The sequence below is a fragment of the Anguilla rostrata genome, chromosome 11 (genome assembly GCF_018555375.3).
Source record: "Anguilla rostrata isolate EN2019 chromosome 11, ASM1855537v3, whole genome shotgun sequence".
In the NCBI taxonomy this organism is placed as follows: domain Eukaryota; kingdom Metazoa; phylum Chordata; class Actinopteri; order Anguilliformes; family Anguillidae; genus Anguilla; species Anguilla rostrata.
In genome coordinates this window covers 9,141,465-9,154,277 of record NC_057943.1, presented here as the reverse complement: position 1 = coordinate 9,154,277, position 12,813 = coordinate 9,141,465, and the positions used below count along the sequence as shown (strand labels likewise).

Below are 12,813 nucleotides of genomic sequence, written 5' to 3'. Positions count from 1 at the left end.
AATTTAATTTAAATTGCACAGTGTATCTGATTAAATTGAACTCCTTTGAAATTAAAACTGCCGTGCGAACATTAATCCAATCTGTATGAATTAAGATGTTACTTTTGGAGGAGGAGAATGTCTGTTTCTTGTTATACTAATTTTAACTGGAAATACTTGTTAATTTGATACAGTTGTTGGTGCTTTTCGGAAAAACAAAATGCGATTTGTGTGATGAAAAACAATTTATCTAATGTTTGTGAATTACAAGTTGTTTGCTTGTCACATTCATTCAGATGAAGAAATTGCGAAATTAATTGAGATTACAGATGCAGAGGATTTCCCCTTCATCTTTTTTTTATTTTACAGAGAAACCTGAATAACCAAACATTGTTACTATGAATCTGCATTTACAGCAGTTATGTACTTTGTACTATCATCATTGATTGAACATTTACGATATTGCAGGGTGGAAACCAATAACATACCTGGAAAAATAGCTTGCGAATAACAAATGGGGGGGGGGGGGGGGGATGTTGGGGGGAAGGAAAAGAAATATAAATTATCTTTATTAAAGCATATTTAATGACAATCTGTCTTACTGTATATCATGAATATGGCTATGAATATAGGTGTTGTTAGGGATTACAGTGCTGATGCTGAACTAATTTACTTGCTAGAGGTGGATTAGAGTAGATCCTAAGGTAAGAGCTAAGCTAGCGCCGTTGATAGAGCTAACACTGCTAGTATGCAGCTGTTTGTCTTCCTCGTGTTATGTCAGGCATCACAGAAGTAATGTTTCCGTCAGGAGTGATCATTTTGTCAAATTTGAAGCCATACTAACAACAAATTCAGGTTAATTGAATTAAAAACCTCTCGACTAAAATGATTTGGTCTAATATCTTTGGGGGATGCGATTATGTGGTGCTTGCCCTTTAACCGACTGTAAGGTGTTTCTTCTATGAAGCTGGAGTTATTCAGTCACTAAGCAACAAAAGTTCAATTTCTGACCTTAGCTAGCTTTCATGTTGAATCTTATTCTCTTTGCCCTTCTCTGTTGTCTTGAAATAAGCAGCAATTTCTATTTTTGGTGCACCAATAAATTAAACGCAGTACCGTAGCCCACTTTGAAGATCTGAACCGAGGAAGCTTAACGAGATGTCACATCTCCAATTTATTATTAAGGTTGACTGCTTACTGTGCTTCAGTTTCAGGTTTGTTAGTGGAAGGTGCAATCATACTAACTGATGTACATTCCTATTTAGCTGTGCTGTATCACAAATATCGGCACTCCTAGGAAGCATGGTTGAGCAATCATCATCCAGGACCAAGACTATCCATTTTATATTCAGAGATAAATTAGAAATAGTGTGCTAAATGAATGCAAGTAATGCTCACAACACTCGTGAGCTCTGACACACACCTTTGTTGTGTGATCCCTCAAGATCTTTGTCCGGTCTTATCCCGAGGAATCGAATCGTTGTCTGTTTTGCACAGTAAAGGTGCGTTTTGGACCTCACGAGCACTGCGAGCTCTGCAAATTCATCATAGACCCCACTGCTCTGCACCACTACTAATTAGGATGTGCATAGGTCTTTGACATTTCAAGAATTAGTATGCTCTCAGAACTTTTCTTCCTCTCTGCCTTGTCAGTAGTACAAGGGATGTTTTATTTTAGGGGTGAAGTGGTTTTCTAACTACCTTCCCAGGTTGTGACTCACTCAGGTTACTGGCTTGTCAGTGGCTACATCTTTCAACTCAAGGAGAAGCATAATGAATCACATAGGCCTTACATGGCACTGAAAAAGTAATAATTTGGCTAGGCAACTCAGTCACCCTGCAGTCTAGAACAAAGGACTATTCTTTGTGTGCATATTTTTACTTGAAATATAAGGCCACTTTCTATCTGCCAATGGCGAAAAAAATGAGTATATTATCTGGCTGTAGATATCAGTGAGCACTCAACCAATCCCTATATGCTTAACTGGAAGACACTGAATTTAGGTTATGGATGGTATGGCGTTTTGATAATACACAGTCTGTGTGTCAGCGAATGGTAGTATGGGATTTTGGTCATACTGTGTCAGCGTGTCAGTGAATAGTAGTATGGGATTTTGGTCATAATGAGTCTGAGTGTCAGGGAATGGTGGTATGGGATTTTGATCATAGTGAGTCTGTGTGTCAGTGGTGTGGGATTTTGGTCATAGCGAGTCAGTGTGTCAGTGAATGGTGGTATGGGATTTTGGTCATAATGAGTCTGAGTGTCAGGGAATGGTGGTGTGGGATTTTGATCATAGTGAGTCTGTGTGTCAGTGGTGTGGGATTTTGGTCATAGTGAGTCTGTGTGTCAGTGGGTTTGGGATTTTGGTCATAGTGAGTCAGTGTGTCAGTGAATAGTGGTATGGCTTTTTGATCATTGCACGTGCTGATCCGCGTTTGCCTCTCAGAGCTGCTTCCTCGCTGTCCCGGAGCTCGATGGCCCAGCTCTCCTCCGCTGGCTTCCCAGAGATCCTGGACCTCAACGGCCAGGCGGCGGAGGTCCTGGACCCGGCCGAGCCGGTCAACTTCAACCCGCAGAGAGAGGAGGCGGATCCCCTGCAGTGCAACGAGCTGGTCCTGCAGTTCCTGGCCTTTTCCAGGTGAGCCGTGTCCCTGTTTCACCTTGCGTAGGAAACGCACACCTGTTCTCTCACTGCTCTGTATCCTCTGTAACACAGCGTGACGATATAAACAGAAAACGGGCATCGTTCTGCTGATTTATATTCCTCTTTCCCAGTTACAAAGGAGGACTATAATGGCTTTTAGATTCATTTCCCCAAATACCCTAAAACTGATGATGCCCACTTCAAAAACATGCATATTCAGTATGTAAATTTATTTTTGAAATGCGGTCATACCGACCGTCTATTCCAATATGTATTTCTTCAGACGTCTTCCCTTGTTTTGTCAAATGGGTCGGTAAGCTGTTTTCAGCCACTTTTGTTGAAATTCTCAACCTAATAAGCCCTCTAGCTCTAACCCAGTTATAGCTTGGTAGTGGCACAGTCAGCCTGGTGGTGACGCAGAGCCTGGGGTGGCACAGCCAGCTTGGTAGTGGCACAGTCAGTTTGGTATTGGCACAGTCAGCTTGCTAGTGACACAGTCAGCCTGGTGGTGGCGCAGAGCCTGGTGGTGGCACGGTCAGTTTGGTAGTGTCGCAGAGCCTGGTGGTGGCACGGTCAGTTTGGTAGTGGCACGGTCAGTTTGGTAGTGTCGCAGAGCCTGGTGGTGGCACGGTCAGTTTGGTAGTGTCGCAGAGCCTGGTGGTGGCACGGTCAGTTTGGTAGTGTCGCAGAGCCTGGTGGTGGCACGGTCAGTTTGGTAGTGTCGCAGAGCCTGGTGGTGGCACGGTCAGTTTGGTAGTGTCGCAGAGCCTGGTGGTGGCACGGTCAGTTTGGTAGTGGCGCAGTAAGCTCTAGAATCTTTTAAAAAGTTTTGTGAATTACTTACAGGGCCTTACATGGTTTGGCGCCCAATTTTTAACTCCTTATTGTCCCCAGACGCCTCTCAGATCTGCCGGCCTTAAGCTTTTGGCTGTTCCACAGTCTAGATTAAAATCAAGAGGTGATCGAGCCTTTGCCGTAATGGCCCCTAGGCTCTGGAGCAGCCTTCCATACAATATTAGGTCTGCTGATACAGTCTTTGCTTTTAAAACTAGCCTAAAAACCTTTGTTTTTTTTTGTTTTTTTTTTACAAAACCGCCTTCTGTAATGACTGATAGCTATTTGCTTTTTCCTTTTTAATTTCCTTTTCTTAACGCTACGGATTTGGAACTTCCTTTTATTTTGTTTTATTATGTTTTTCTTCTACTGTGCTTAGCTCTTCTTTGTTTTACTCTTTGTGTTTTAATATAGCCTTTTATTACTTTATATTGTATATTGCTATTTTATTTGCTGATCGTTCTTCCCTTTTATGCTGCTTTTATTGTACCCCCTGCGTTGTAATTTTATAACTTATTTTTTATCTGCTTTGGACTGCACTTTGTGCTCTGTGCTTGAAAGGTGCTATGTAAATAATATGTTATTATTATTAGTATTATTATTATTGTTGTTGTTGTTGTTGTTGTTATTATTGGTGGTGGCACAGTCAACTTGGTAGTGGCACAGTCAGTTTGGTTGTGGCACAGTCAGTCTGGCAGTGGCACAGTCAGTCTGGTGGTGGCAACTACCGACTTATACTGTGAATCTCACAAAGATTGGCTCGTCTCAAGGTTCCTCATATACAAAATTATTTTATCAGGGCTAGCCTTTCACCCGACATGTAGTTCCATTGTTTCATTAAAAAGTAAAATGAGTTAAAATGGCATCGATAAATAAAGAGTGTCATATTTATACATTTAGTTTTAACATTTCAAATCAGAAATATAATACACAAGCAGTCCACTTTGGTTTTTTAATCTTGTTGCTAGAGGAAAAAAACATTGTGGTTTTGATTTTAGAAGCTTACAAGAGTGTATCATTATGCAAAACAAGTTGCAACCTTTTAACCTTTTTTCACAGAGCCTTATCTAATCTAGCCATATGGTTCTGTTAATTACTGTGCGCCTAGCCACTTGATAGTCAGATTTGTTAGATCATTGAAGTGCATACTCATGTACTTTTCTGAAAACGTACAGTCGGTAGATTTGTCTAATCATCCTATCGATCAAGTTGAGATCCTCTCATCAACGCTGCATAACTGAACAGTGCGTCTCTTGTTCCCGAATAACAGAAAGTGAAGTAGGTGCTGAACACTGTCCAAATTGCTGCAAATTGTTCTTTTTTCCCCTCCTTCTTTTTAGCTGGACATTGTGAAAGTTTCTCTGTGAACCTTTTCTCTGTAAAACTCCCCCTTCCTTGTGGTTCACAGCAAGAACTGGGCTTGTGGGGAGGAGAGGGTCTGATTGGGGGGTGGGGGGTTAAGTGCTGACACCGCACCCCCCCCCCCTCCCTGCACTCGTTAGCACATCAATTAGCCCCAGGCTGTGCAGCTCAGCCAGGCCCGAAACAGCAGCCGCCATTCGTCCGGTAATGGAGTCCATCGTTCAGATCGACAGTATTTAATGACCTCGATTAATGCGGTTATGTTTCAATCACAGGCTTCTTGTGCCACGCCTTTCCTTGTTCTTAAACAGTTACAAACAGTCTCTGTGCTGTGGATTCGCTACAAAGAATAATAAGAACATATCTGAAGCTTATTCATTTTGTAGCTTCCTTAAGACATTTTGTAATTAAATTCTAACGTGATACTTCACCGGCATTCTGGAGCATTCTAATATAGCTGTTAAAACTCATTTGGTCCCATAATTCAGTTTACACCAATAATAGAACAGGTCAGGCTTTGACCGGTGTGTGCTGGATGTATTAATTCTACTACCCAGCATGCATTGCTGTCCTCTCCATATATACTTGTGCAGTTGCGATGGTTAAGCAGTTAACGCAGTGTTGTGGCACTTGTGGGTGTGTATTTTTGACAAACAGCGGAGCAGGATAGCACAGACTGCGCCCATTACTGCCACATTAAGCAGTCAGCACACAAAAGAAATTAATTGACTAATGAAGGAGACCTAAGCTTGGGAGAGGCAGACACACAGTGTGTATTCGCTTGTAATTATGGTGTAATTTTTTATTATTTTTTTTTTTGCTTCTCTCTGAGGCTCTGCAATTATCAATCTTGTCTATTTACCAAATGAATATTAATGAAATCTCTGCACCGCAGAAGAAGAAGCCGTGCAGGAATATCACCGATTCGATTGACTCGAAGGGCAGAGCTCTGCTCTTATTGGAAAGTGCTTTAACTGGCAAGTTTGATGTGTTCATGCCCAACACGCGCAACCATTATCTTCACTCTAAATGCTTTTGTCTGTTTGTTTAATGGTAAGTGATTGATTTTTAATCTCCTCGCAGGAGACAGATGACTAATTATTTCTTCCTAAACTTCCTCTTGTTTGTTTTAAGACGCTGACTCCAGCTTGCGTGCTGGAGGTGTCTGGGACATTATCGTTTAGGGCCCTCTAAGTCTCTTTGTCTTTATTTAATATCGTTCTGAAACCTGCTGTGTCATGCCCAATTGTTTTGTTCTTTGTCTGTGGGGACAAACTTTTTTCTGTTTGTTTTTTTAACTTGTACTTTTACTTTTAAAAAGACAATTCCTCCATATTTCCGGATGGCGGCTGTTTAGGTGTTTGTGTATATACACAGTTCATAATTTTCAAGAACAGTAACATTTCTGAAATCTCTCCTGTCTCAGAATAATGTGCTGTTATTGATTTTTCTCTGTCTGGCTAGACACGATCAAATTGAATCAAGCAGCCATTGCAAGATGTTTGCTTTTCCGTTTTTGCAGGCACTGTTTCTTTGATTGGTTTTCATGAGTGTGCGTTTTTAATTCAGGAGTCCGCAAAAAATAAAATAAAAAAATAAAAATAGAGAAAGTAATGTAATCACGGTTATAATCATAATCATAGTAATCATACTTAATTTTCTTTGAAGCAACGTATGGATTTACTTTATCCACAGATCCATTTCGGGTAGAATTTTTTAATTATGTGATTATCCAAATGGTTCAATTTCATATCGCTATATTGCTATAGCACATAGTTAACGTAGCATTGCATTGCATAAATATAGAGTGTGAAGGATTTCAGAACGCCGTCAAAGCATCTGAGACTACTTGGTTTGTTGTTTGTTATCAGTTTGTGGAACTGGGTTAAACTGCACCACAGAAGAAGAGACCAGAGCAATACCATCGTTATGCTAATCTGCCCCATCCAACCAGGGCAGTTACTGGAGGAGTTAATACGCAGTACCTATTCACATGGAGTTTTTTTATTATGAATTCGGTACCTATTCTATTGATGGAGTTTTCCTTCTGTTTTCCAGGGTCCCACAGGAAGGCGTGAATGATGATTGGCCGAACTCTGTGCACTTCACCTTCCAGCTGTACCGCTTCCCCCCCGTGACCACCAATCGGATGACGCTGCTCAGCGCGGACAAGCCGGAGAGGAAGTCCCGGGACAAGCGCCCCTGCGTCCTGGCGCTCGTCAACAAAGACGGGACTGTGGATTCCGGTAAGGGCCACAGGGTAGGCTGGGGCCCAGGCTGCGCTCACGCTGCTGAACCTGCATGTGTGGCGCTGAAAGCCTCAGCAGCTAGCATTTCTGCCCTCCGGTGCAGCGAACGCATCTCATATCTCATTATAATCTTGGTTGCACGCGCTCGCCTGCTCTAGCCGCTTCTTTAGCCGCCGCTGTGGCTCTTTGTTTCCAGCCGAGAAGAATCCTCCTGTAGGTACTCATTTGGACAGCTGTGCCTCGTCACCTGTACGGGGCTTGGAACCCCCCCCCTTCCTTCCCTACCTCGAGCGTGTGTGTGCGTGTGTGTGAGATCCCCCCGCGGGGAGCTCTACCTGCCCAGGCCTCTTATCCCTGCCAGGCAAACTCAGTGTGTAGTTCAGCAGAGGTTTTCTGTCTGGGTACTCTCTGAAGGCCAGGTTTAAATCTGCCGAAAAGGGGCTGGCTGGCTCAGTCAGGCTAAACCGACAGGCACGCCGGCCCCTGCAGCGCGGGCCTGTCATTTCGCCGCACGTCAGCGCCGTGGCAGCACCGCCAGCGTGTAGGGAGGGGAGCTCCTCCCCGCCCTGCTCGGGTCTTTCTGGGACCAGACCAGACCCCCTCCTCTGTATGCCTGTTACTCAGCAGAAGCACCGTGCCCCCTCCCCAATCCCCCCACCCCCCCCCCCGACGCATTCTCTCACTCCGGTGGCCAGAACGACTTCCAGGTCGATGAGAGGCACGGCTGCCTTGTAGCAACAGCGTTGGCTGACTTGCAGCAGCAGCGACACGGGTTTCCCTTTCAGTCAGGCTTAAAAATTATACGCCGCTGCTAATAAAAGAAAGATGAGAAAAAAGTGCTTCTGTCACTGGAACACTGTAATTTTACCTTTCTGATTTGCAGGTGATGTTATGTTGCATTTTTAACACTGAAAGTGTGTAAGAAAGTGCAGCACGTTTGCATGGCGATCGCTACGGCATCGCCGGCCGTGATTTTCCAGCTTAACAGCTGAATTCAAAGAAGATGCTGCTGCACGAAAAACAAAATGAGTCCATTTTAAATCTCTTTCAGATATTCCCCATCTATTTTTCTCATAGAACCGCATCAGATAGATTTTTATTAAAGGATACATTAGTATTGATTCAGTCTTGTTGCACAGACAGGTATGTTGCAAAGTAGCTACGTGTTGCTGAAAGAAGAGAGAAGGAGAATCTAAGCCGCTGGGTTGGACTCCAGTTGAACTTGTTTTTGTTTGTTGCTTTGATCTCTTAGTATCTCTCCCCTACCCCTCCCACCCTACCTCCTCCCCTCCACTTCCCCCACCTCTCTCCCCACCTCCACCCCTTCAACTCCCCCTCCTCCATCTTTACCTCCTCCCCCACCTCCCTCCATACCTTCTCCCCCCCTTCCCCCACCTCCCTCCCTGCCTCCTCCGCCACCTCCCTCCCTACCTCCTCCCCTCTGCTTGTATCCCACACAGGGACTCCTGGGCTGCAGCTGAAGTACCTGGTGGACCCCGGCTTTCTGAAACCCGGGGAGCAGCGCTGGTTCCTGCGCTACCTGGCCCTGCACACCCTGCAGATCGACGTGTGGGACAGCGACTCTCTCCTGCTGGTGGGCTCTGCAGGTGTGGAGCTCAAGGTAATGAAGACGACTCATCAAAAACCATCACCCCATCATCAAAAACCATCACTTTGCCTCCAAAAGCCATCACTTCACCATCCAAAACCATCACCCCATCATCAAAAACCATCACTTCACCATTTATAAACCATCACCCCATCATCAAAAACCATCACTTTGCCTCCAAAAACCATCACTTTGCCATCTAAAACCATCACTTTGCCATGGAAAACCATTACTTAACCATGATAAAACCATCAGTTCACCATCAAAAATCATCACTTTATCATCAAAAACCATCAGTTCACCATCAAAAACAGACCAGATCTTAAGAGGGTTTTAAGCGATGCGCCTGTTCTCTCAGGCTGGTTTGAATGTGGCTGGTTTGAGTGTTTGCTTGTCGCTCACTTTTGCACTATTTACTGAAAGTGTTCCTGACTGCAGACTTGGGAGCATCTCAGAAACTGCTTATTTGTATAAGTGGAAATATTTACAAATGCGCTCACCCAAACTTCTGCATGGCATTTCAAGTATTCTTACTTGAGAAACTTAATACTAACATTTGTGGTTTTTTCAAACACTTCCTTAAAATTCTTAAAATTTATTTTAATGGCAGTGCCAATCAATGTTGTGTTTTTTTGTAGTTCTGCATAAAGGCGCTGTGTATTTGAGAGTATTTCCAAATGCATCCAAAAAAGTTTTAAATACTTATCCTCGATCAAAGTTTTCATGTATTGTATTTGAACTTTTCCAACTTTATTTTTTCAGTTTTAAAAGCCCATCACGGGTGTTAGAAACCAGTCTAGGTGAAAGACTATTTTAATGCAGTGCATGTGATAATTGCAATAGTATATAAAATGTTTTGGCCTGGAGAAATAAACTAAAGTCAGCTAAATTAACTTCTGCGACACATTCTTAGAAAGCAATTATTCAGTAAACACTGAAGGGTACCTGATTGGACTCTAATTACTTAGGGGAACTGGAGGACTTATTAATATTTTCTGTGTCCAGGACATTTCATGCCAGAACTAAACGACCACTTAATCTAAAATTGCCAAAATATGATTGGTGTCATTATCGGTATAACTATGTTAAGGGCCAAATCAGGTGGCGGTCAGGAAATTATCGGATGGTTAAATAAATGAATGAATGAATAAATAAGAAGCTTGGAAATTGTGGTTATGTTATTCTTTGGCCTTTGCCCATGTTCAACAGAAGAGAATTTTATTTCACCAAAAAGAAAACGGTGGGCGGGGGGGGAGAGGGCCTATATAACCTTTTAACCTGGGTGGTTAGATGTATACACCAACAGCAGTTCAGATGGAGGTTATGCCACTGGAAAAAAAAAAGAACTGCATTATGTAGGAACTGTAAAAAAAAAAAAACATCCTCTGCTGTCTTTCATACGCATTAAGGGCAGAGGGTGAGATGGAGACGGAGGACCTGGGCCCCTTTTTTTTCCCGCCGCCCTTGCCGAAGTGGCGCGCGCGCGTGCGTGTGCGTGTGCGTGCTGACCGCTGTCCTCGCTCTCTCTCCGCTCTCTCTTTTCCCCCAGCACCTGCTGCGTCAGGGCAGGCCCGCGGTGCAGCTGGCGCAGGAGCTGGAGGTCATCACCACCGAGTACCTCCAGGACGCCCCGCCGGCGCGCGGCGCCGTGGCAACCGTCAGCGCCTTCACCGCGGTCAGGGGGAGGCTCCACCTGCGCCTGGGTAACATCGGTGAGTGAGCCGCCGCCGCCGCCGCCGCAGGCCCGTATGCCGTACGGCCATTTTGGAAGTTTAGCGAGGTCGTTTTTTTTTTTTTTTTTTTTTAAGGCGTCGTCAAGGAAGCACGCTGAGCGGGGGGGCTGAAGTATGGGGCGGCACATACAGGCAGTAAACCGCAGTCATTCGAGGAAGCCAAATTATTTGTGGTGGGGTTTTTCATGCTTTGTCTTATTTATTTATTTTTTTTAAAAAAGAGATAGCTTTTTATACATTCTAATCAAGGGCTGTTTTTCCATTAGTGAAGTTCTCTGTGTCGCTCCGTCTTATTGCCGGAGACGGCGGGAATCAATTATCTATTTGAAACGCCATCCATCAGCTTTCTCCACGGCCATTTCACTGTTCCTTTTCATCATGGATTAATTCATCTCTCCTCTTGTTTTCCCCCCTTTCGCTATAATGTTAAGTCATCAGAAGAAGGCCTTGAATTTGCCAAGGCAGATGTAGCTTTGTGACATGGCGCTGCTCTTGGCTAGCTTGGGCCTCTCCTTGCTAGGGCGTTTGAAAGGAAACGCATAACAGGGTTTGCCAACTGGAAATGTTGCTTTGAAGAGATAGATCCAAAATTTAATGCAAGTTTTTTTTTTGAACATTTAAATACAGGTGTTTAATAAGCTCTGTGTTATGTTTAAAAGGATGCCAGATACACCAGTATCAAAGCTCCACACTGTATAAAGCCAACTAAATAATGTAGCCTTTTTTTTATTATACCTGCCAGAGTATCTGTTCTCTTTTCTTTCTCCTTGAGTGTTAATGGGAACTGAGTCTTTGGGTATCTGGCTTGTTTTCCTTTTCTCAAAACTTTATTTCAGAACGGAATAATTGTCCGTGGCTGAAAATTAGTTGCGGTTGACTGTTGAAGCAGAGGAGCTGTGCCCTGTGAGAATTATTATTAAATTTGCCGGCACACTGAATGCTGAGGGTAATTAGAGAAAGCCCATTAAGAAAGCTTTAATCAGAAGGTAATGAATTTTTATTGTTGGTGCATTCACACAATGCGTTAATTTGGGTTTCCCCTTGAAATCATTTCACTGTACAAACAGTGCCTGGTGGTAAATGTACATTTGCCTTTGAGTACCTCTCTGCTGAACGCACAAACGCGTGTGGTTTTGCGAGCCTTTTTTTTTTTTGCGTGTGTGCATGAGCGTTCTTGGTGGGCCTCGTTTGGAGGGATTTTGGACGAGGAGGACCGGGTGCTAGGCGCAGCTATTTCGGGCTCCGGCGTTTCGTGACTGGAGCCGTGGAGCTGATGAGGGAAGTGTTTCTGCGATACCGTGGCGTGTTTTCATTGCGCACGCCCCCGCGCACACATCCTATCGACGTAAACATTCGTTTAGATGGCGGCGCGCTGCGGAGTCATTCTCATTCCGCTCTGCAATTACGCGCCGCGCTGCCGCAATTTGAGCGAACGCCGCCGGCGCCTCTCCCGGGATAAACCGATATCAGACTGAAGAAAAAATGGGGGGAAACGCGACGTTTTACGGTACGTTTCAAGCGTTTAAGGCAGGCACCGAGAGAGCTCGTCCTGTAATCTCCATACAGATCCGGGCCCTCCTCTCGATACTGACCCAAGGCACCCTGTAACACTTAACGCTGCGGTTATAAATCAGAATACCTGGCTTATTGGATAGTCGATATGAATAAATGTTAGCGCTTTGACTGTGTTAGAGGGCAGCCGGCGTGACCAGATTGGGGAATCTGTACAAAGCGGTGCACTCAGCACTGCTCGCGTTGGCGTATACATAACAGCGTTAAACAATGACAATTAGAAGTGAAATTCGATATGCAACACCGGCGTTCGGGTGATGTGCATAACAATGACTGCTCACCGTCTCAGGAAGGGGATTGTTGGAAAGTCAAGAAATTATGGGACCTCACTCATTTTTAAAATACAAGTACCATTACTTATACAAACCTCGTTTTCTGGAGAGAAAAAAAGCCGGCCAATAAATAAACAAATGAAAAAGAGATGAATCCATAATACTTGTCGATATATATGAGTCCGATCGCTCATGCCGCCCTCCTGCCGATGGCACCTTGCTTTGTTCACATTAGATTTCTTGCAGACGCGGGACTATTGGACATGGCCGGTACATTCCTGCTGTAGGGGGCTCTGCTTCTCGATGTCCGTAGACAGTACTACTGCGGCCATCTTCACCGTGATGCGCTACATAGAGAATAGGGGGGTTTCCCTGCGCGACTAATTGCAGTTAATTGCAGTTGCAGTGTGAAGTAGAAAATGTCCTGAAAATAGAAACTCGAAGCAGAGGAGTAAATTGAAATTATTTTTTCCTTTGTTCCGATTTAAAATGAAGTCCATCTCTCTGTACCAATGGAGGGAGAAGAACTGAATGTTATCTGGTGGCTGGCTCATTATT

The 12,813-nt window shown here is 44.1% G+C and overlaps 1 protein-coding gene across 6 annotated transcripts in view; it reads left to right on the top strand.

Annotated features, from left to right (window-relative positions):
* Positions 1–12,813, top strand: part of nphp4 (nephronophthisis 4) — a 154,725-nt gene that overhangs the window by 117,949 nt on the left and 23,963 nt on the right. For all 6 annotated transcript variants that reach the window (XM_064297732.1, XM_064297733.1, XM_064297731.1 and 3 more), the window contains 4 exons: positions 2,427–2,618; positions 6,879–7,066; positions 8,530–8,690; positions 10,228–10,390. In XM_064297732.1, the coding sequence (XP_064153802.1) occupies positions 2,427–2,618; positions 6,879–7,066; positions 8,530–8,690; positions 10,228–10,390 (704 nt within the window). The remainder of the gene's footprint in view (positions 1–2,426; positions 2,619–6,878; positions 7,067–8,529; positions 8,691–10,227; positions 10,391–12,813) is intronic.